The sequence below is a fragment of the Idiotropiscis lumnitzeri genome, chromosome 5, assembly GCF_059441095.1.
Source record: "Idiotropiscis lumnitzeri isolate Australia: NSW breed Sydney's pygmy pipehorse chromosome 5, RoL_Ilum_1.0, whole genome shotgun sequence".
In the NCBI taxonomy this organism is placed as follows: Eukaryota; Metazoa; Chordata; class Actinopteri; order Syngnathiformes; family Syngnathidae; genus Idiotropiscis; species Idiotropiscis lumnitzeri.
Window position 1 is genome coordinate 11388842 of NC_142395.1, and position 23500 is coordinate 11412341.

The following is a 23500-nucleotide window of genomic DNA, read 5'->3' on the forward strand; positions in this document are numbered from 1 at the left end:
TGAGTGTGTCAACCCCATTGACATAAATCCGTGCTCAGCCTGTCGCTACAATACGTCAGTGAGGCTGCCATGTTGGATGTGTCAAATCAAATCTGCTTCGACCGGATTTCATTAAGCGACGACCTACAAAATGCACAAAGTGGATGCCTTTTGTAAATAGGCACCAAAATCAACGTAGCTAATGTTGCACCTGTTGAATATAAATGTCTAAAAAATGTCTATTCACATTTCACATTCACAATTCCAATATTTGTCATTACGGTAATATTAATTACAGTACATTAGTATCTATAAGCAATTATGTAAGAATTTGAAATACATAATTGGTATGTTACTACTTACCTACTGCATATTGTAACAATACATATTTACAATCATCATTTAATACAATATACATCCACACACACACACACACACACACACGCAAATTTATATATTTAATACAATAACTAATGTCACTTTTAATCTGATTATCACTAGCCTCGTATGATTACAATGTAGTTTAGTTTTGTAGTAGTTTTCCAGTCTAAATATTCAGATTGATTATTCCAGTAAAAAGGTCACATATGTTATTGTTGTTGTCGCTTGAGGTGCAAAGCGAGTTAAGCGCCGACGTGTGGTCGGAGGCCGCGGGGTTGTTGCCACAGCTCTAAGGAGACAGAAAAATGGCGGACGTCGAAAAAATCAGTCCTGACTGCTTTCCCTGTCGAGTGAGCTGCTCGCGAAAAACGTTTTTTCAAGGGAAGCTTTTCATTCTCCTTTGCGTACTCATAGTGGACTCCGGAGGAGCTACGACCCACTGGGTTGTCACAGAGGACGGAAAAATACAACAGCAAGTATGACAGCTCTCGCTTCTATTAGGTGGCTAGCATCTAATGCTATCTCAGTTAGCTTTACCTGTAACATCCATATATATAAATATTTTTATTTTGGTCTGGTTTTGATAATGCACTTTTGGTGGTCTACTTTAGCTCTGCCAGATTTGATTGCCCGCCTCCCTTAAGTTAAAATTTCCGAGACAGTACCACCCGCAGCCTCAACGAGTTATAGTAAAGCGCAGATCTTACGGGAGATAGTTAGTGAGCAAGGTCAAAATGACCAAAACATACCGACTGTCGGCGTCCCTTATCACTATACTGCCATCAACTTAATAAAGTTATACTTGCGTTTTATTTTTATGAAATTATTTATTGGGGGAAGAGCTTCTCGTGATAGAATTTATCTGTGTACAGTGTATTATTTTGCTTCAAGTTGATCGTGAATTACTCCTCCTAAACGTGTTGTAGGTTGATTCACCTTTGAATCTCAAGCATCCGCATGACGTGGTGATCTTCATGCGACAAGAGTCCCGTGTTAACTACCTCAAGAAACTGGAGGTGAGTGAGTTTTGTCAGTTCGCATAACGCTGTCAATGAAAATAATCGACAGTTAGTCCCCACCTAAAATCACAGTGGCTATACTTACGTAGACAACATATATTTAATCCTATCAGAGTTCGGATTAAAATTATCCACTGATTTTATGGACACTAAAAATATTGATCCGATTAGACTTGCTTGTTCATGCATCACACTTTTGATCGGACCAAATTATTTTGACGTGCAAATTGACCAAATATACCGGATTAAAAAAGTAGTGACTTTCGTGTCTACAAAACATCGCTCCATTCATTTAGACTTTACACGTTATTTCGCTTATTTCTTTAGTTAGCTCTGTTATGTTGAGGTAATGGATCTGCAATGAATTCTCCAGACCACTTTTCAGTTCAGTCTTGCACCTATTCTGACGTCACAGACGTGCACGGTAAAGACGATTTGTTCCGAAATTTCTGAATAAGTGTCTTCTGCGCGGCGATCAGATCATCAATTGATGTGAACTACCCTTCCCGTTCGGAATAAAATCTTGATCGGAATGGGCTTGATCGGGTCAGAATATTCGGAATGGGGTTTGTACATGAAGCATTTTTATTTCGATCAGGATTTTAATCAGAATAAATGTGTCTATGTAAACGTAGCCACTTTTGCATTTTTAACGCGTCCTCCGTTATTTGCTAAAAACTTACCTATTTGTGTGTGTGTTTGTATTTTATTGCTGCGTGTACAATGCTCTTAGACGTTATGGTGCCAAAGCTTTGTCTAAACAGGAATTGGTTTTACTTGTCTACTGAGAGACAAGCTTTGTATACTGGGGAGGAGCTTTGTTTAGCCTGGGTTGTTACTAGAAGTTAGGAGTCTTTGCCACATGTTGAAATACTTACGCAGGTTGTTTGCATTTATCTGAGATGATTTTTTTAGGAAACTTAACAGTTTGGGGGTCTTAATTAGTGGTATGTTTTTCGATGAAGCTAGTAAAGGGATACCTTTCTAATTTTGCAAATTTTTGCAGTAAAAATTCAATATTTTGTCTATGATGAATGATGACATCATTATTTTTCATGCGTAATTAACCCCTTTAAAAACATATTTTACCCCCTGCTGTTGACTGAAAATGATGTCACGTGTTGAGGTAACAACCAATCACGGCTCATCTAATGTTCAGAAGCTGAGTCGAGTTTGATAATATCATTACAAACAGAAACAAAAGAAAACTTTTTACTGCTGAAAATGGCAACATTTGTAATGTAATCCTTTAATATAAACCGTTCTTAAAAATGGGTGTATTACAGTTTATTACCCCATTCATTGAAGTTAAAAGCTATTCTCTCACAAACACTTCAACACATTTCTTTTTTCAAATTTGAGCAGAAGCTGCTAGTGGCACAGAAAATTCACATTGAGGAAAATGAGGACAGGGACACAGGGCTGGAACAGCGACACTACAAAGAGGATGCAGACTGCATTATGGCCAAAGTACCACTTGGTGACCTCGATCTGTATGATGGCACTTACATCTCCTTAGAGAGTAAAGATATTCGGTACGTATAACATATGAAAGAATAGTACTTCCTTCCTTTCAAGAAAACATAGCGTGAAATGCATTCTGACTCTTGCCTAACCCACAAAGGATTCAGGTTGCACTCTCTGTCTAAGTCTTAATGTGTGTATATATACTGTAAATTGTACTGTGTTTTTCTGCCTCACACTGTAAATATATAGTGAGGGTTATTTGAAAATGATTTGTTCTCTTCCTCCATTGTTTCTACAAAAATGGCTAGTAGAACAGACCGTTACTTTGATTCCTTAAACAATATTATTCATGTATGTAATGACTTGTACCACTGTCCTCTTGTGTGTAGCCCTGAAGACTATGTGGATTTACTCTCGGCTCTGCCTCCAGATCTAGAAAAGCCAGACTGTGCACAAGTGTTAGAACTGCCTTATAGTATCCATGCGTTCCAGCATCTCAGGGTGAGTATTATGGTCAGCATGTCATTAATTGCACTTAACCTGATGTCATCATTTTCAAATCGATGTGTTGTGAAACAAATCTGCATTTCCACGCTTGTACTAAGTGACAGCTGCAATCCAGTTTGCTTATCTCCTCAAAGTCGTTTTTATTAATCACAAGAACGCGCTTGTGTTGGAGTTTCTAAAAGCAAAGATACATTTTGAATTATTGGCTAATTTAAGTAGAAATTACCTCGGTCACTAGCAAATTTTAAACTGAGCTGGCTTTTTGTGTCACTAAACATATTTTTGGTTTAACAACTGACTCTTTGTCCAGACCCTGAGGTATTGCCTCGAATTTAACGACACAACGACATCCTGAAATAACGTTCAATCGCTAATTAAGGGCCCTAAAAAAAAAAAAAAACTTAATTAGGCTGACACTATATTCTATGGCGCCTTTTGCCATTGTTCTTTGGCGGTCACCCTACTTGCTAACAACGCTGGGAAGAGCTGTCGGATTACTTTTTAAAGGCAATTTATTAAACTTAAATAACTCTGCTGTTCCTACTGATCACTTTTTAACAAACCAGGCTCTTCTAAAAAGTGCTGTTTTGCCATCAAAATTGCTGCTGCAATCACAAGTGATGCGTTTACGAGCTTGTGCATTGCAGTAGTTAGCTTGGCATGCTCATTACAACCCCTCGACACCAACGCTCAACAAAGTCCCCCTTCATATCTTATCTCTTTCTCCAGCCTGTTAAATAATCAAATATCATTTTAATTTAACACAGTACAATAATTTGCATTTGTTCAAATTACGTAAATCCAAAGTTTTTTTTTTCCTGCCTCCACTCACCCTCCCGGCGGTCTCTCTTCAAAACACGAGAGGTGAAAGTGGAGAAGCGTGACCAAAACAGTGAGAAAAAGGGGGTAACTTTCAACCACCATGTTTTATAGTCTACCGTAAGACTGTTATGGCAGCATTAAAAACATGCACTTGCACAAATGTGACGAGATGATAATAATGCATACCAGCAATCAGGATACCCTTAATATATACGGGTACAGAGGGGGAAAAAAAAGACTTTTTAAGGTTGATTTTGGGGGGGAGACATATTATACATGAGATATTAAGGCACCTATTATTGTTATTATTATTTTATTTGTTGTTATTATTATTATTATTAGTAGTAGTAGTAGTAGTATTTTTAAAACCTGATGTGCTAGTGAAAAAAAACTGGGTAGATTCTGAATCAGCACAAAAAAAGAATCTAGAAAGGTTTTCGTGCATAATAATAATAAAAAATTTGTTGACCTGCGTTATTTTGTACACAATGCTTTTTCAATATTAATAAGTGTATATATATATATATATATATATATATATATATATATATATATATATATATATATATATATATATATATATATATATATATATATATATGGGTCAGGGTCATTGATGGTGTAGTGGTACACTCGCCCGAGTCGTGTACGGGCAGCGTGGGTTCAGCTCCCACTCAGTGACGGTGTCTATGTCTGCCCTGTGACTGGCTGGCGACCAGTTCAGGGTGTAGTGTGCCTTTCGCCCGTAGTCAGCTGGGTTAGGTTCCAGCACCCTCCCGCGACCCTGTACAGGATAAGCGGTGTGGATAATGACATGACATGGCAAATATATATAAATATATGTACCGTATTTTTCGGGTCATAGCGCTAGCGCGAGGCAGTTGCGCGAGCAGCTAGCGCGAGGCAGTTGAACTAGCGCGAGCTGAGCTAGCGCCTTGTAGTGCGGCGCGCCTAGTACATGCATTGAATACGGAAATAGCACCCTCAACTGGTGTTGCGCCCTTTGATGCAGCGCGTCTTATGACCGTAAAAATACGGTATATAATAATGATAAATTATTAATTCCTATTTAAAGACCATTTTGCACTCCTCATATAATTTTTTTATATAGTAGCAACCCAGTGAAAATACAGCTGTTTTCCTACAATTTTGAATAATTGTAATGAATGATTCCGATATTTATCACAATAGCCCTGGTTATCATTTTGGCCATGACGTTCTGTCATGTAACGCATAACCTGTCTGTATTCTTCCTGGTGTATTGCAGGGTGTACAAGAGAGGGCAAACCTCACCTCCCCGTTACTTTCAAAGGAGGACCCAATTTATAGTTCTTTGTCACATAAACTAGGCCATAGTATAGACGTGGTGGGCCATCGCATCCATCAAGCATTACTCAAGGTGAACTATTTTTTTTCTTGTTCTTGTACACAAGTATGTAATGTCAAACACTTCTGTCACTAAGATACTGGCTCTTTATATTGATGTTTTTGCATTTATTTTTGTCAGCAACGTAATGAGCAGTTTTTAAGTCTGGCGGACACTTAAGTTTGTAAGGATGACATGATCACTTGCTGGCATTGTGAATTTTGATAAACTGCTGCTGATTCAGTGTGCCGAATGTAATCCTTCCAAGAAACAACGGCGCTCAAATTGTATATTCATTTAGTCAAGGTCAGTTAGTAGCCGATATATTACAATCATCTTATTCCGGCGACTCCTGCGTTACTACATTTTAAATTATCATCCTCGTCCAGCTATCAGAAGGACTACTGTCAGAGGTCAGAACAGTAATCCAACAAAAACTATAATCATGCCTTTTTGTATGTTCCAGAATACATCGTCATGGGTGCTGTATAACATGGCTTCATTCTATTGGCGTATGAAGAATGAGCCTCAAAAGGCAATGGATTGCGTGGTGCGCGCTCTGCACTTTTCCCCTAGGTAGCGTCAGCCTCATCACAAGGTCCCCGCTGGATGCTTCAATTGAGTGTGTTCGTTTGAGAGCGGCCACATATGTTCATATTCTCTCACCCTTTGTGTGTTGTTAGGCCTCACAAGGACGTAGCCCTGGTTAATATGGCTAACATCCTGCACCGCGCCCATTTCTCAGCAGATGCTGCTGTTCTCGCCCACACGGCCTTGGACCTGCCCTCTGACCTGTTCACCAGTCACTACACTTTGGGAAACATTTATGCTGTAAGTTAAAAAGAGCCCACAATAATGCATTAGCGCCAATTTGATCTTAAACAACAATGTTAGACCTCAATATTATTTAAAACATAAATCACACAAATCTGTTTTCTTTTTACTGTCAGTGTAATCAAATGTGTTTTAAGGGTGGGTGATATATATATATATATATCAGCTATATCGTCAAAGTTGCTTTCACAATTTTACATTGAGTATTTATACTGCCTCGGAAAGGAAGGACAAACAAGTCTATCAATGTCTGAAAAGTCGGAGGAAGTGGTGAAAAAAATAATTCGGCAAATCAGTGTGCATCAATGGCAGAGGAGGAAGGAGTTTCTGCGAATCAGTGAGCATGATCCAGTGATGTGACTGTTATCGCAGCCGAGCAAACGTTTCATATGTTGAGGAGCGTAGGAGTAAATTAATAGCAAGACGCGAGTCCACGTCCCTTGTCTGTAAATGATTTGGGGATGACAAGATTTGCATCGGTCGGAATAACATTGCTAAATGTGCCACAACGGTCACCACAGAGAGCAATTCTCTTCCATGGACTGAGGAATGCTTATTTTTGCCCATATAGCCCACCCCTAATGTTATACATGTACCTTTGAACAAGTACACATTATGACTAATGGCTGGCCTTTATACAGCTTTCTATTGTTCAATGTGTATTAAAACTATAGACAACTAGCGATCTGCAATCTACAAATCTCTTTGTTCCAACATTGTCTGCCCTACCAGATGCTTGGGGAATACAACCACTCAGTGTTGTGTTATGAGCAGGCATTACAGGCCCAGCCAGGCTTTGAGTTGGCCTTAAGGAGGAAGCATGCTGTGCTCTGCCAACAAAAGCTTGAGCAGCGCCTCGAAGCCCAGCACAGGTACACACTTGTCGCACATCCATTTTAACAGAGTTAAAAAGTAACTGCAGTTAATTGCAGTTTACGGACATTTATTAATTTAAACGCAGTGATTAAAATCGCCAATGTTCATTTCATGTGATGTTTAGTTTACGGATAATATATAGTATCTTTTTAGATTTTAACTTAAGTTGTTTTATATCCATGACTAAGTACTCCTTTTACACTTCAGTACGATTCCAACGGTCGTGTATTAAGGCAAATCTGTGCATGAGAAGAAACTTGTTGTTGTTGTCTATCAACAATCTACAGCAAGGGGAGGGAACTCCGGTTCCTGGAGAGCCATATCCTGCCAGTAGATCTCTGCTGACTCCAAACGAACCTGATTCAAATAATCAGGATCATTTCAGGCTTCTACAGGGCTTGTTAACGTGCTGATCATTTGAATCAGGTGTTTTTGGAGTAGGGAGAGATCTAAAACGGGCAGGATATTGCGCTCCAGGAACCGGAGTTCCCTACCCCTGATCTACACCAACACAGAAGTAAAGTTTATAAAACTGTAAACTGTGTGCATGTGCTGGTCCCACTTTTTTTCTTACATTGAAGTACTCATCGATACCAAGTTACAGATACTTGGTAATGCCATTACAGCTTGCAATGAAAAGGTATTTTATTTAAGTCAAATATTGTCCATAAATACAAACCACATTTTTCTTACTGACATTTTTTTAAACTCTGTCTCACATGACATCTAAATGTTTTCTGTAATACAAGGCATTTGGGTTAAATAAGGTCTCTGTTAAAAAAAAAACAACAAAAAAACAAAACAAAAACACTTGGGGCACTATGTAAAAAGAATAAATTAATCAGAGATGAAGAAGAAATTGGAAAAAAAAAAGAACAATGATGAAGCGACAGCTGGATATACAGGTAGGAATACGGGTGCCAGGTCTTGTGTTTACTGCAAAATACAGTGAGTAAAAACGCAATACAACACTGCTTCTTGAGAATACCACTAAACTTCTTTGTGAAACTGGCAGGACGTCATTGCTTACTTCTTTTTACTTGGCATACTGCGCCTCTGCATGTCCCCTCCCTGGCCTGGTGTCAGCTTTGTGATGGGAACGTGGCTGGCTGGAGCTGAGCTAAAAGGAGTAGAAGGTGGGGCCCTCCAGAAGCTCCATGTTGACCGGACGGCTCGCCAGTGCAACTCGCGGGGTTATAGTGCCCAAGTCGAGTACATCCATTTTGTACAACATACTGTAATTAACAAAATGTTGTCATCCGTTTTGACCTTCTGTTATCTTATGTTACAACATAAATCTGACTTGACTGAAGACAATCTTTATGGTCAGTAAACTACCAAAATGCGGCAAACGTGAACAGATTACTTAAGCATTACCCTGCTTGCAGTTACCAGAATTAGACTAGCTTTTCTCATGTCTGTTTCGCTCTTCTTTTTTTTTTCTACAATCATGTGAAAACTCAAGAAGGGCACTTATGCAGTTGAGTCACAACTATTCTATATGGTTTTATCTGAACATGTAATTATTGCTCTCTATATAGATCACTGCAGCGAACCCTGAATGAGCTCAAGGAATACCAAAAGCAGCATGACCACTACCTTCGCCAGCAGGAGGCGCTAGATAAACACAAGCTCTTGCAGGAAGAGCAGATTCTGCACAACATTATCCATGAGACCCAAATGGCCAAAGAAGCTCAGCTTGGTAATTGCCAGTCATGGTCTCCAATGTTATAGGCAGTGATGATAGTTACTCATATCAAGTTTGTCTCCTATCATAAAGTTTTGGAGGCGTTAAAGTGATGAAACGACATTAGTAAGCCTATGGAGTTAAAAATAACTTTATAGCTTTCATATAAATGTAATTGTTTTAAATCACAATTATTTTATTGCCGCAGGGAACCATCAAATTTGCCGTTTGGGTCAACAACAGCGCAGCCTCCACTGCCCGTTTGATCTGCCTGTGCGCTATCATCGTGGAGACCTGTTTGAAAATGTCCATTTTGTCCAAGTAAGTGTTATATCTGTTTTTTCTTTTTGCGTTTGTTTAGGCGGATACTATTGTGTAAGATACAACTAGGCTGGGTTTACGCTACTTCTTTCAAGTGACATGGGTCCTATTTTTCTCCACTGTTTGGATATGTGTCATGTCATTGTTTACATAAAGATGTACGGTGAACATGTGGTTTGTCACCCAAAGATTTTTTTTCAATATTTTTACAAATAAAAGTAAATTAAGCAATAAAATTAAACACTGATTGGTTTTATTGCCTCCCTTTCTTCATAGTTTGGCGAGGAGATATCAGTGGCATCCAGTGTGGCACTTGTGTCAGATCACAGTTCAAATCAGTCAACACACAGACCTCAGCTCCATCCTTCTGTGTCAGGTGACCAGGATCCTGTTGCCGCCCTCTGGAGCAGTCGTCATGATGACACACAGGCAAGACGGATAATTACACTTGATTTTAGTTTACAGCATATATTTTTTTACAATTTTTAATTTTCAGTATAATGTGGAGCCTGCATATAGGCGTGTGCTACTCATTAGAAACAAAATGCTGTTAGCTCATGCTAATCTCTGCATCCCCAAAAACTTGATCCCGGTTTTCTTAGCTTTTGGCCCGACCATATTGTTTTCGACATTGTGGGTCAGTGGTTGAAGGTGGCTCAGGATGGTGGCAGTTATTCTGTAAATTAACTGTCTGTAAATGAACAACAATTTGCTCACCGACACATCATCAGGGATAGACAGACAATATAACAAAAGATTTGTTTCATTAAATGACTGGCCAACAATTTTATACAAGCAATTAAGAAGTATATTTTCCTTAATGCCCTTTTTAATCCTTCTAGAGCTTGAAATTTGCCATTTTATATTAGGCTTGGTCTGAAGTAGTTGTTCAGAAAAAAATATTTTACTTAGTGCAGTCATGTTCTTTCTGTAGGATGTGCAGAAATGGTTGTGGCCTCAGCGTGAAGACTGCGTTAGTGAATACCCAAGTGTCCCTCCTGCACACTTGTTGCCAACATACCACCTTTTGTCTGAAGCCAATAGTCAAAGGCAAGTACGCATTCAAGATCTGAAATTATTTTGTTTATTGGTGCAAAAAAAAAAAATACTGTAACTAATTGTATTCTTTCTGTGGCCATTCAGCCCAGTGGCAACTCTCCTCTATGGGAGTCAGAGTCCTCCTCAAACAATAACCCTGCCAGAGTGTGGTTCTCTCTCCCAAGTGTATTCTCCTCCCCTGCCTGCTTCACTGGACTGGCTTCTGGAAGACAAGATGCTTCCGGATCCCTTTGCCTCCCAGGTGTCTTGAAATTTTATTAATTTTTTTTTTCTGGTATCCGTATATAATGCACACCGCAATCTTGTGAGATGCGTATAATATATCTGAATTGTTTCAAAACACACTGCGAAATCCGTGGAAAAAAACTGAAATACTGCTTCAGAAAAAAGCTTTATTACACAGACTCAGTGATCTGCTTTCCTCACAGCATTTTAATAAACGGCATCATTTTAATCTCATCGGATTTTATGGAGTGCACACATGAAAGCACGAAGAGTATAGTCAAGAATACAAACACTAAACCCGCAACTTAAAGGGACGTTTGATTGACGTTAACATTTGCACTTATATACTAGGGTTGCATGGAAAAATGTTTTCAGTACTAAAATACCCCCCTTGTGTAATGACGTTGGAAAACCTTTTGTAAATTTGAGACATTTTTTTTCCTTGTACAATGTGCATCCCAACTTTGACATTTTGAGCATGATACACTGAAAATTACGGTAACATTGGATTTTGCGATTGTGTAAAAGGGCGCTGAAATATTATCATTGTGGGTGATTACAGATTTTGCAGCTCCGGAGTGGTGGTTGGACATTGGAACAAATTGGTTCCAGAATTGCCGAAATAATGAAATCAGTAAGTAAGCTTCCCATTACACATTATCCTCTGATATGCTGTGTACATTCTCCTCATACATATCACACACACCTGCCATAAAACCACATACTCCATCAAAAATTATTGATCCGTTTTTCTGAAGCCAAATATTTCTAAACTAAGAAGTTATTGTTTGTGTAGGACAAATTATCCAGCTGGCACGTCCACAATGAGGCATCTCTTTTCTGGCGAGCCCAAGGAAATGGCAGTCGTGCCCTCCAGTGCCTGCGCCAAGTGTGGATCAAAACCCCTCCCTCCCAGCGCCATTTGCCTCTCACAAATGCTGCTAATTTGCTGCTACATTATGGATTGACCACCCAATCACAAACACTGGTGGAGCAAGCGCTAGCTTACAATGCAACTGAGGTGACTTTCTTTTAAAATTGTTCTGACAGCATTTATGGGATCTTTATCATAATTACTGTTGTGTTTGGCAACACGTCTGCTGAATTCATTCCATACATGAATACGCACCCTAATTAGTGTAACAGAGGAGCTTAGTGATTACAGTGCTGCCTCCATAAGTCAAAATACACTGTTTTTGCTGTCTTTATGAGAGGTTTGTGGACTTTGCTGTTCTCACTTGCTTTGTCAGAAATTATTAATTATGTTACATAAAACACAAATTATTTGGCCCTTCATGGTGTTATATATGGCAGAATAAGGCCCAGAGGAAGCGCAAAGTAGCCAGGTGTGATATCTAGTGATTTGATATTACAAGTAAAAACTACAGTGGACCCCTGCATATTAGATTTCAAATTTCCCCATTGTGGGACTAATAAAGGACATCTTTATCTTTATCTTTTATCTTTAGATAGATTTTTTTTTCTCCCCCGCTTCCCCCTCAATATTCTTCACATTTTGTATTTTCCCATTTGTTGCGGGCTTCTTTTTCCCCAGTTTTGGGAAAAATGGCTTCGTGCCATTCACCGGTTGCAAAAGGCTTACAGGGAGACTGTAAGAGTCACAGAAAGGACATTGAAAAAGTATGGGTCAATTCATGAATCAAACACCTTCACTCTCCTGTTCTTTTGAAAAGGTCAAATTAAATTCACCTATAATAATTATGCTGCGTTTTCGGCTAACCCTGAAATTTCACACACACAGTAGTCGGATGTCCTATTTGTTTTAATTTTATTCTTTTGTGAATAGTCGTGTGTATCCTGTATATTCAAGGCTGTGGAAAAAAGTATTGCCCTCTTCCAATTTATTTCTTTACAGTTCCGTGGAAAAGTATTTGCCATCTTCATGGCACTGCAGGTGTTCATCAAGCCAATTTTAATATTTCACAAAGACAAGACAAGTAAATGTAACATGGTGTTGGTGTCCGGACTTAACTCAAATGGATATGCTTTGGTATAAGGAGTAGGCCAAAATCACTTCATAGTGATGTGAGAGACTCATCACCAGTTATTGCAAACACTTGTTTTTAGTTATTGCTGCCAATTATTAGGTTGAAGGAACAATTCCTTTTTCATTTGAGGCCAAATAATAATGTTTAGCTATTACCCCCAATAGATCATAATTCTTGATGTTTGGATTGGGTGCATTACATATGCACCGAAAATATGAACCACAAATACTACGGCAATTTTTATTTTTGTGTATTTGCATTGTTAGAATTAGTGCTACTTTTGTGAGTATTTGAACAACTCCCCTTTTCTCCCACCAGCCCCATGCACTCTTCAGCCTGGTGAGCTTGCGGTTGGCCCAAGGCAATGTGACAGGCGCTCTGGCTTTGTATCGCCACACACTGTTGACAGCCATTTCCTCCTCCACTTCCTTCTCATCCTTTGCTGCCTGTGAACAGTGTCGCGCCAGCATGCCCCTTTTGCGTTGCCTGCAGTTTTATCCCTTCCTTTACAACTTATCAAACCAACAACCCTGCTCACGTGAGTAACTTTGATGCAAATGTTCTCATTCCCAACAAAAAAAGGACAATTCTTCTACTTGCGGGGCGTTTCCTCAAAGTTTAGTGTTAGAGAGCGATGCACATGCAGCAACATTCAATTTGAAGCACGAACAAATGTATAACTATTAAAGACCATTTAAATTATTTCAGACATTGGTTTCTATTTGCATTACAAGTTTGAAAATAATTGCTGGAAACGTGCCAAGACAGAGAACTGTGTAGGACTTGATTATGGAGCGTGTTTGGGTTTTTCCAATTTTGGAATGTACTTCCCACCTGAGGTGCCGGATGGTGAGCTATAATTCCCTTGAAGCCATCTGGAAGTCATTCTGCTTGTTCTCACCGGACTACTGCTACACCACCAGAATGCCTGTGCATCATGCCCTACCAAGTCTCACTGTCATTGCCATGTGAACTTTGAAGTCCTGTCAAAAGTAGCAACTCTTAGCTGCAGTTTGATGCGTAGGCACACATCACAGTCAGAGGGAGGCTATCCTTTTGTTAACCAGGGTGAATCTCAAAGCACAGACTTTAAGCCGTGGGCCAATAAGAATCCCCGTACCTCCCCGACACATCTCTCTTGGCCAACTCCAGAGTGGAAGAGAATCCGAGCCCTCTCAAGGGGACTGGTGCTACAGCTTAAGATGAATGGAAAGGCTAGCAAGACTAAAGAGAGCTAGCTTCTGTTGCTGGATATCAAACCGCCAAGTCTCCTGCCTTTGACCACTACCCGGGCAACAATGACCTGGCTCAGTGATGTGCTCGAGAAAACTTGTCCACTTTTGGTCATATCCATAGAGAGTTTTGAACAATGCTTTTTGTCTGGTCCCTCATCTGTGACCGGCTTACCCCGGGTGATCCTGCTTGGGGCATAAAGCCCTGGACAACTCGGCCCATTATCCCGTTGCTTCCTACAATATTTCAAATTGGTCCCAATGTTGACAATGCTATTGTCTTGTTGACTTAAAATGTGACATTGGCCTGATGGTCAAACTAGAAAATAGCATTTTGCATTGTATCATTGTTGGATGAAAAAACTAAGTTAGCATTTAGCACAGGGAGTCATTACTTAATCATTAGATGTTATGTAATATGTTAGTCTTTCACCAAGCCAGGGTGCCCTGTTTTAGGATATTTTTTTTTTCTCTAATCTTATCTGAGAAAACTGTAGCGCTGTTCTTTGAGGCTGTAAAGTAGGGCTGCACAAAATATTGAAAAGATATCAATATTGCAATATTGGCTCATGTAAATAATGCAATCATGTTTTTATGTAATGTTATGCTTTTATCTGAATGTCACCAGACGTAAACCTGAATGTGCGTCGCCACCCAATAATCAAACATTTTCCGGTATAATTACAATTTATTAGCTAATAATATATTGAGCTCCCTTCTTTTGTTGCATGAAAAAAACATTTAATTCATTAAAATAATGTAAATGTAATTTTCATAGGAACATGTTAAATATTGAAATAATATTGATATTGCAACATTCAACAATCATATTGCTTATTGCATGTTTTTCCAATCACATGCAGGCCTACTTTTAAGGTGACAATGACAGCACGGACTAGCTTAGTAGTAGTTCACACTTCCGTGATATGAGAACTGACAACACACACACACACTTCTTGATTCATATCAGTGAGAGTGAACTGAAAAATGCTTTGAAGTAGAGAAATGTTTCCACTCAATTATTTAAACCTACTGGAAATAGCTGCGACCAAAATTATATGTGTCAAAAGTGTACTCGCCATTGCCAAATTTTCCTCCCACAAAGTACATGGACTATATGGTAAACACATGACACTCGCTTAGGATAATAATATTGTCAAATTGATGTGCCGTATATCCATGTCATGACATTTTAATTGAAGCAGACAACAAAGATTCATATTATTAGATCATTTAATGGTGGGAATCATTTGTCTAATGCCTTTACCTAAATGTGTGTTGATCCAGAGGGTTCTGCGTGCGGTGCTAAAGATGAACTTGCCATCCAGCTGGAGGAGTGGGATGGGGGTGACGAAAAACAGCATGCAGCTTCCATTTCAGCCATTGAGGACTCTTTGCTCTTTGAACGTAAGAATATGATCAAAAGGAACTGTCATTGACTGTGGAAACACAGGGCGGATGTTTTCTAGTATCTAGTGGGAACCAAAACAAGAAAAATGTAATAAGTTCCCACCATAGCATATTCATCACAAGACATGCCAATGTGGCACATTTCAAACAATAGGCAAGTCAGCGTGCAAAGACACTACACTCTTAAGCATTTACAAACACAACAACAAAATAAAGACAAAGGTTGCTTAGAAAAATGACTAAAATAACGGACATGGACAACATTTAAAAATGTAACAGAAAAATGTTAAACATTTAAAAGTAAAGTAGAGAAATAAAAGTAGGTTTTTAAAATAACCATCCATCCATCCATTACTTCACTGTTTTTCTGAAGCTTATTCCATTTGTGTCCAGTAAAACAGCTAAATGCAGCTTCACTGAACTTTGCGCTCCACTAATTGACCCAAGTCTGCAGAGCTTGGAGCCCTACTGGGCTTATAAGCGCTTTGTTACAGCTCCAGCGGTTGTGAAATGCGCTACATAAATCAAGTTGTATTGTATTGTATCTTTAATCATGTTTTCTTGGACGTATGAGACGGAGGGGAGCTATGTTTACAAGTATTTTGTTTTTATGACATGCTTACACTGCTTCTGTTCTTTTAAAGGAGCCTTTTTGCTTTGTTCTTCACAATTCCCAACTATATTAATAACATCTGTGCAATGTGCTTGTCATAATACCCCAATAAGGAATTATGTCACTTTACACCCAGTGTTTTTTATGCCTCCCTGTTTAGCACCAGTGGTCCTGTTTCATTAAATAAGCCTTTGTTCATTCCTTCAACAATATGAGGGAACCAATGTCTCCCTTGCCAACGCATTTTCTGAAATATGCAGTTTACAAAGAAATTGCTCAATTTTTAATTTCACACTTGGTGGGTGGGCAGACACTGCAGAGACCAAAACTATTTCCATACAAGCAATTAAAAAGCACACTTTTACCATTAATTTGAGTTCCATTGTGTAGCTGTCATTGTTGTCACTGTAACTACCCTTAGCACTCCTCCCATCAATTGTATAATGTGCAGTCTGTTATTGCCGCATCAAAGTAATGCCTGAAATTCCACAAAAGCATGGTGTTAAATGTTATTTGACATGATTGTAATTTATTTTTCGCTGCTGTCGATCCAGAGGTCATCTTGGACACCAATGGGTCTGGTGAGGCTGCAGGAAAACGTCAGGCTGCTCACTCTTCTTCAGGGACGAGCCCGTCACTCACAGATGGAGAGGTCGAAGGTGAGGAGGAGTGGCAGCTGAAGGAAGACCTGATGGGAGCTTTCGAAGGGGCTTTAGATGTCGCTGGAAAACGAGGTGACTTGCGGGGAATCCGGGTGCTCAAGAATGACCGTGTGATGGGGCCCCGTGGTGGCGGAGGGCCCTGCTTTGGAAACTGTGAGGATGACGACGGTTCAGAATGGGTAACGGCACCTAATCCTACCATGTGAAAAATTGCCTCATAGAATAAATGTTAATAAACCCATTGTTTGGCATTTTTGATTGTGTGTGATTTTGATGTTGCTTATCAGATCACCTTTCAAGTGAAGAGAGTAAGAAAGGCAAAGGTGGATGGGACTGAGAATGTGGGCATCTCTGATGATCGCCAGGGGGTGGAGCCAGTGTCTGAAGGACATTCTATTTTGGAGATTAGCGGACCAACTATCCCATCAACAGGTCCTCCAGGTACCACTAACTTACACCAAGTTGACCTAAGGGCAAGTACTGAAAGGTGCTGGACTCCCAACCGATTGAATATACCATACACCTTGGTGTTTTGGCTTGGGCAGGCCGCTGGAGGGACTATACAAGTCTTGGATGGCCTGGGCCAGAGGAGTGTCAGCGCACACGAAGGGTTGACCTCACCACTGCAGCAAGCACCTGGCTGGCTGTGTCAGCCAAGAACATTGAGTAAGATTTTGTTCTGTGCCATTTCATTGAGATTGTTCATTTCCACGTTATTTAACAATGAAGACGATGAATAAATTGAGTTTGATCTTGAGTTTTGTCACTTGGTTTAATGGAACAGACGTGTGCATTGTTGTGCGGTGCTGTTTTTTTATGGTAGGCACTTGCTCAAATTTAGTTCAAGCTTCTCTTCAACTATAAACCTGATTATGATCTTAAACCATCGTATGTCAGTACTATTGCAATGCGGGAATCACCTATACATCTATGGTTTAAGATTATGAGAGTGTTTCATTAATTTTATTCAACACTTCCTTCCCCAGCATCACAGAGCACATCGATTTTGCCACCCCACTCCAGGAGCCAGCTGTTGAGCCTTTATGCAATGCAAATCTCGCTGCCAGTATGCATACCCTCGATCACTTGGCAGGCATGGCTAATCGAGCCGCCATCCACTACACAGGAGAGAGCCAACTCAGTGAGGTAGGTTAGGCATAGATCAAATGTGAAAAGAATACCACATTTTCCCGACCATAGGGCGCACCATATTAAAGAATGCAGTCTCAATTATTGGTGCTATGTCTATATTTAATACATACACAGGGCGCACCCTATTATTGGGCATAGGCATGTCAAAACATAGCTTAGCATGCATGCTCGCTAAAACATAAGCTATCGTGCATTAGGGCTGCCAATTAGTCGACTAATCATGACGGCGTCGACAAGCAAAATCGCCAACAATTTATTTAAATACTGTGTTTGCCAAGACATGCTTTGGACGTCGGATGTCAATACAGCGAAAGTTTACGTAATCGCTTGCGGAGAGAGCAGCCAAAACATAGCGGAGACAGTCAAAGTAAGTGCCAATCTAACACAAATCAAGGTAACAAGGGCACTCTTATATGAAAAAAAACAAGCAAGTGGTGGAAAGAAGTAACTGAGGCAGTGACTTATTACTTTGCTAAAGACATAATTCCTATTAAAACTATGGAAAAGAACCGAGGGCTATGAAATACTGTTCAAAGTACTCGACCCGTGCCATGAGCAGTATTTTTATGGTGACTTGTTTTTCATTTACTGCACATCTAATTTAAATTTAAAACAGTTCGGAAAGCGTAGTTGGTTTTATTGATTTATTTTTTAATTTTAGGGTTTTATATATGTTTTAGATGTGTAAATGAATCTATCAAACGATGTAAAAAAGAAAAAAAATCATGATACTACATACTAGAGGAGCAAAACAATTCTTTGCATAGGTTAAATGAAAACAAAAACTAATACTAGTCTTTCTTTTAGTTTATTTTAGCACAGTACATTTCCCTAATTTTACTCATATGATTTCACTCCCTTCTACCTAAAAAAGAATTGGGGACCAAAAAGAGTGAAATATGTTTACAATTGTATTTATTTGAAGGCCACGGTACCGCCTTAAATTTCAATGACTACCATCATTTATAAACATGTCAGGAATGCTATTACAAGCTGCAAAGTTGAAGACAAATTGAATATTCTATCATCTTAATTGTCTTTCATATTCATGTGCACCTACCTTAATGAATTCTATATGTAAGCTACAGATGATCATTTAAGTGCAGCTGCTTGCTTGTGCAGTTATGGGGCCATTCACATGTGATCCGATTTGGCGATTAATCGCTACCACTGTTGGTGATAAGTCGACTAGCAAAATATTAATTTGTGGCAGCCTTAGCGTGCATGCTAGCGTCTGTATTTAAAAAGGCAGCTGGAGCAAAACAGAGTTCAGTTGTACGTTAAGTAAGTATTTATCAATGTACTCACGTTATCTTTTGAGCAGTTCTCATCCACAAATCCATCAAAGTCCTCGTCTTCTGTATCCGAAATGAACAGCTTAACAAGTTCTCCATCCAACACGGCAGGTTCTCTCTTGTCATTGTCGGTTGGTCGGTCTCCTCCCGTGCGACCCCTCGGATATTGTCACTTATCCAGTACAATTAAAGATATTTCCAAGTTGACGTAGACCAAATCAAGAAAGGAGATAAGGCAGACAACTACTGCTTGTCTTTTGCAAAAGGGGAGACCGATCGCTTTCAGTGCACCGAGGTCATCCACCATTCTGCTTGCCCTCTACGCCTTTTATTAAGCTAAAAAGAGGTGGTTACAAGTGATCACAATACCTAATATGGAGTGGTGTGCAGTGATGAATAGGTTAGTGTCTTAATTTGTGGGCTCACCTTAAAGCATTTTACAGCAAGCAAAGTGTTTTTATATAATAATATGTACAATAATATACAATTATTCCATCAAATATGCCGGCTTTCGCATTGCAAGCAGAAACATTAACTTCATAGTCACTTGATCACACAAGGTCAATCTAGACAAGTCACTAGTCAACAGACGTGTACAGCAACGGTGCTGCATCAAAACCAAAACTATCGCGCAACATCAACCGAACAGCATACTAGCAAACATTGAAACAACCAAAGCAAGGGACAGAGAAATACAATTAACACAAAACATGCATCTCCCACGCCATTCATATCCCAAGTGATGGAGAGCAATCTGATAGTGCTTTGGCCTCAGTGGCCCTTTTATCTAGCTCTCTCCCGCACGTACGCACTGGTTTGTGTTCAACTGACTGTAGTCTCAAACCTTCACCCACAGAGGGTGCAAACACACTATGTAACACTCCCAGTCAATCCAGCACTCTGTTGTCTCAAACGTTACCACCATAGGTAAAGGGTGCTATCATGATGTGTAATGCTCCCAGTCAGTGCAGTGGAGTGCTCATGAAAGTCACACATCTACAGTTTTTGGAACTTGGTCCTCAGATAAGGCACTCCGCATTATAAGGTGCCCCGTCCATATTGGAGAAAATTTGGGGCTTTTAGGTGCTCGCTATGGTCATTAAAACATGGTGATCATCTCTACATACGAAAAATTCTACTACTATAATATGATTTTTGATGTCCCTGACCTCAGGTCCTGCAAAACCTTGGCAAAGAGGAATTCTCTCCTCAGTCCTTTGAACAAGTGGGGACTCGAATTGCTAAAGTATTGGAGAAGGTAAGTCAATCAATTTAAATTTGAAAGCAAACAAACTACCTTCATAATTGATGTATAATTGTATCCAGTGATTATTTTTTTTTTTTTTAAGTCCTGTCATGGTTTGGATTGCAAAGGCACAGCCACGCAATTAAATTGCGTGATAGCAATTCAATAAATCCATTGTATTTTGTGTGCAGATCTGAATTATGCCTCCTTGAACGGCCACCTTACCGTGGTGAATAGTTATTTAATATAATATGAATTTTGTTCCACTTCATGATTGTGTGCCACTTGGTGTTGATTTAATCTTTTTTCAGGCCTGAAACGTGACAAAAGGTCAAATATTTGGTTGAATACAAGCCATTGTATATATTTAAAATATTTGGTCATGTTAACAAATGGTACATATTCTTTTCAATTGTGTTTAAAAATGTTCAAAATGTATTTACTCTTCCAAACAGTCTAATTAGTATCCTTATTTTCTGAATTAATACGGAAAAAAGAATTTAAAGTTGTTCAGCTGTCACATTACACTGTCTTTTGCATATTTTTATTTTTTTTGCCATAAAACAGTTTCAGTACCGGTATCAAGTTACTACATGCGAGTGCAATATCAAAGTCAAAATTTGGATGTCGTGACAACACTGTAAAATTAGGACCCTTTTAAATCAAATGTTTATTTTTAATTTGAACTCTCATAGAACCAGACATCATGGGTCTTATCCAGTATGGCTGCACTTTATTGGAGGGTGAAAGGTCAAGGCAAAAGGGCAATTGACTGCTTGCGGCAGGCTCTCAATTACGCCCCCTATCACATGAAGGTAGGTAATCCCCGTGCCTTAGCAACTGTCAATGAGATATTATTTCCTCTACCTACCAATTAGCTGTTTTTACTACCGCCTGACTGATTAATTGACCTTCAAACATAGACCAAAATAATTTATATTGACGATTGTTTTTACCTACAGCACTCCCAATTCCATTTACAGCAGCTTTACACTAGCGACATTGTTTATTAGGGATGACCCGATCATTCTTTCTTTTTACACCCGAGTTTGAGTTTGAGTCTGAGTCTTTGGTTTTAAAGATCTGCTGATACAGACTGTTGATCTGATTCGTCGGCAATACCTGAAAAAATAAATAGATAAAGAATATATATTATAAAAATGTACGTACAGACGTGTGTGTATATATAGTGCACAAATGTTTACAGTATGTTAAATTTTGCAAAAGTAGATATGGAGTCTTTGCTTTTTTTTAAAGATACGAGAAAATGGTAAGACAATTTTTTGGGGGAATGTAAAAAAAACAAACAACATGATAATATTTAGAAAAACATGCTACAGTATAACTAATTCTGCAACTACATGTATATTTACATGAATACATGAGCCAATCAAATTCAGTGCCAGCTGCTTTTTATCCACTCTCAAAATAAAGAAAAGTTCTATCTTTTTTCTTTCTTTTTTTTTAGATCTAAATTTGATTTTACATATATTGTTGTTATATATATTTTGTGCTGAAACCACAGGTTTTGTTTTAGCATAAAATCATAAATTACACGATGGCATTAATACAAATAGAATATTGCGTGACTACTCTAATCTAAAAACAACACTATTGATTTATGACCTTGTTAAATGCAACCTGTGGGAAACAACCACGCTTGTCAACAAGTAATTTACACTCATGAAACTTCTATCTGAAGTTACGTTATTTGCTAACCTGCCCGTCACTCTCTCAGCTCTTATGCTGTTTGCTTGGACGGCTTTATATCAGGCAAGGCAACTTCAGAAGTATCTTTTGGCTTGCTTTCTTTGTGACCTTCAGAAAATGAAGAAAAACAATCTTTTTGGTCCGATCTGCTGAAAACCACACGAGCCGAATTCCGATCGGGACATCCGTATTATTTATCAACACATAAAAATATTGCATTGACCTCAATGGAATTCCACAAGTGAATCTGCGAGTGTCAAACAAATGGCATTTGCACTGATGACAAAGATATGTTATTGTTGGTAGACATGAAATGAAATCATTAATATCTCGTTCATTCATTTTTTTCCCCGTTTTGTCAAAGTTCCCACACTAAGGTAGCAATTTCGCTCCAAGAGATTCCCACTTCTACTTGTCTTAAATCTTCTCTTTAGCAAACCTAATCAAGCCGTTTCTTAATGTGTTTTTTCCCCCCACTCGTAACCAGGATGTTCCCCTTATCAGCCTGGCCAACATCTTCCAGAATGCTCGTCTGTGGGAGGACGCTCTGACAGTTGCTCACATGGCTGTAGAAATTACGCCACACTTTGTAGTTAACCACTTTACTCTTGCCAACGTCTACATCGCTATGGTAAATCAATCATTATTTTTTCCACGCTTGCTTTAATTAATTGGAGTAGCATGTATGGACATGTTGTTTGTGTTTCATGACGGCAGGAGGAGTTTGAAAAAGCCATGCGCTGGTATGAGTCGACGTTGAAACTGCAGCCAGAGTTCGCTCCTGCCAAAGACCGACTGAGAACCATCCAGTGTTACCTGCTTACCAAGAGGGAACGTCGTCATCCTTAATCAAAGAAGTTGCCAGCATCATGCCCGCAATAGATCATGAACACGCAAACTTGCTCTTTAAATCCCACAGTTAACTTGTGCGAAAAAACAAAATGGAAAAAAGTCTTTTCCCTTTCATTCAGCCCATTAAAACTGCCACAACAGCTGTTTGAAACACTTAAACGTCACAAAGCACAGCTGCAGTTCTGTTGGGGGGGTCAAATCTGGCATATATGTTGATGATGTCGTTCGAACATTCATGCAAGAGTTGGCAATACAAATAAAAGGGAAAACCATAATACTCGTATACTATTACAAATATACAGCTATAATGAAATGTGTGCATCATGTGGCCAGGGGGCAGTGTTGTATTTTAAATTTATTTTAATGGTAAGTTTTAATTAAAAGGGTTATAATATATCATGTCCATCAAGCGATTGCTGAGATGGAATGTGGAATGTGCTTCACATCTCAGTAGTCGCATAGTTTTCAACAATATATGCCCTCGTTGTTTCCGCTCATGAAATGGACGGTGATTTTTGCACTTTTTGTCATCATTTCTATTTATATGGGACCTACAAACTGATTTCTCTCCAAGCTAATTTAATGAAAAAGTAGAGAAACAGAATTATGCTGCATTTGCCTTGAAAGATAATCATCAGGCAAAAAAAAAAAAAAAAGATTTCTTTCTGGCCATCGAAAGTGGAATCTGTATTAAATGTACAGTATTAAAGGCCGTTTGTGGATTTCAACTAAAGTGCTATTGTGTCATTTACATATCTTGCCGAAGGACTTAAACA

General features: G+C 39.0%; 1 protein-coding gene across 2 annotated transcripts; it reads left to right on the forward strand.

Moving 5' to 3' along the window:
• Positions 1-597: 597 nt before the first annotated feature.
• On the forward strand, positions 598-23446 carry ttc17 (tetratricopeptide repeat domain 17). 2 transcript variants are annotated; one of them, XM_088297055.1, is made up of 25 exons: positions 598-836; positions 1287-1376; positions 2745-2914; positions 3236-3347; positions 5443-5574; positions 6008-6117; positions 6225-6372; positions 7108-7247; positions 8793-8953; positions 9147-9259; positions 9536-9688; positions 10194-10309; positions 10403-10559; positions 11106-11177; positions 11340-11564; positions 12871-13090; positions 15072-15191; positions 16362-16648; positions 16757-16910; positions 17015-17135; positions 17456-17615; positions 20091-20174; positions 20858-20977; positions 22360-22503; positions 22590-23446. In XM_088297055.1, exons 1-25 carry the CDS (start codon positions 666-668, stop codon positions 22719-22721), a joined length of 3612 nt encoding a protein of 1203 aa, XP_088153181.1. In that variant the 5' UTR covers positions 598-665; the 3' UTR covers positions 22722-23446. The 2 variants fall into 2 exon arrangements, with proteins under 2 accessions (XP_088153181.1, XP_088153183.1); XM_088297057.1 differs by lacking the exons at positions 598-836; positions 1287-1376; positions 2745-2914; positions 3236-3347 and having other exon boundaries at positions 6008-6139.
• The last annotated feature ends 54 nt before the right edge of the window (positions 23447-23500 follow it).

Excerpts from the sequence above, each read along its gene's own strand:
- ttc17 (XM_088297055.1), top strand. The coding sequence starts at position 666 with ATGGCGGACGTCGAAAAAATCAGTCCTGACTGCTTTCCCTGTCGAGTG. Across the intron at positions 6,118-6,224 it reads GCTCTGCACTTTTCCCCTAG|GCCTCACAAGGACGTAGCCC; the intron begins GTAGCGTCAGCC and ends GTGTGTTGTTAG. Across the intron at positions 9,260-9,535 it reads AAAATGTCCATTTTGTCCAA|TTTGGCGAGGAGATATCAGT; the intron begins GTAAGTGTTATA and ends CTTTCTTCATAG.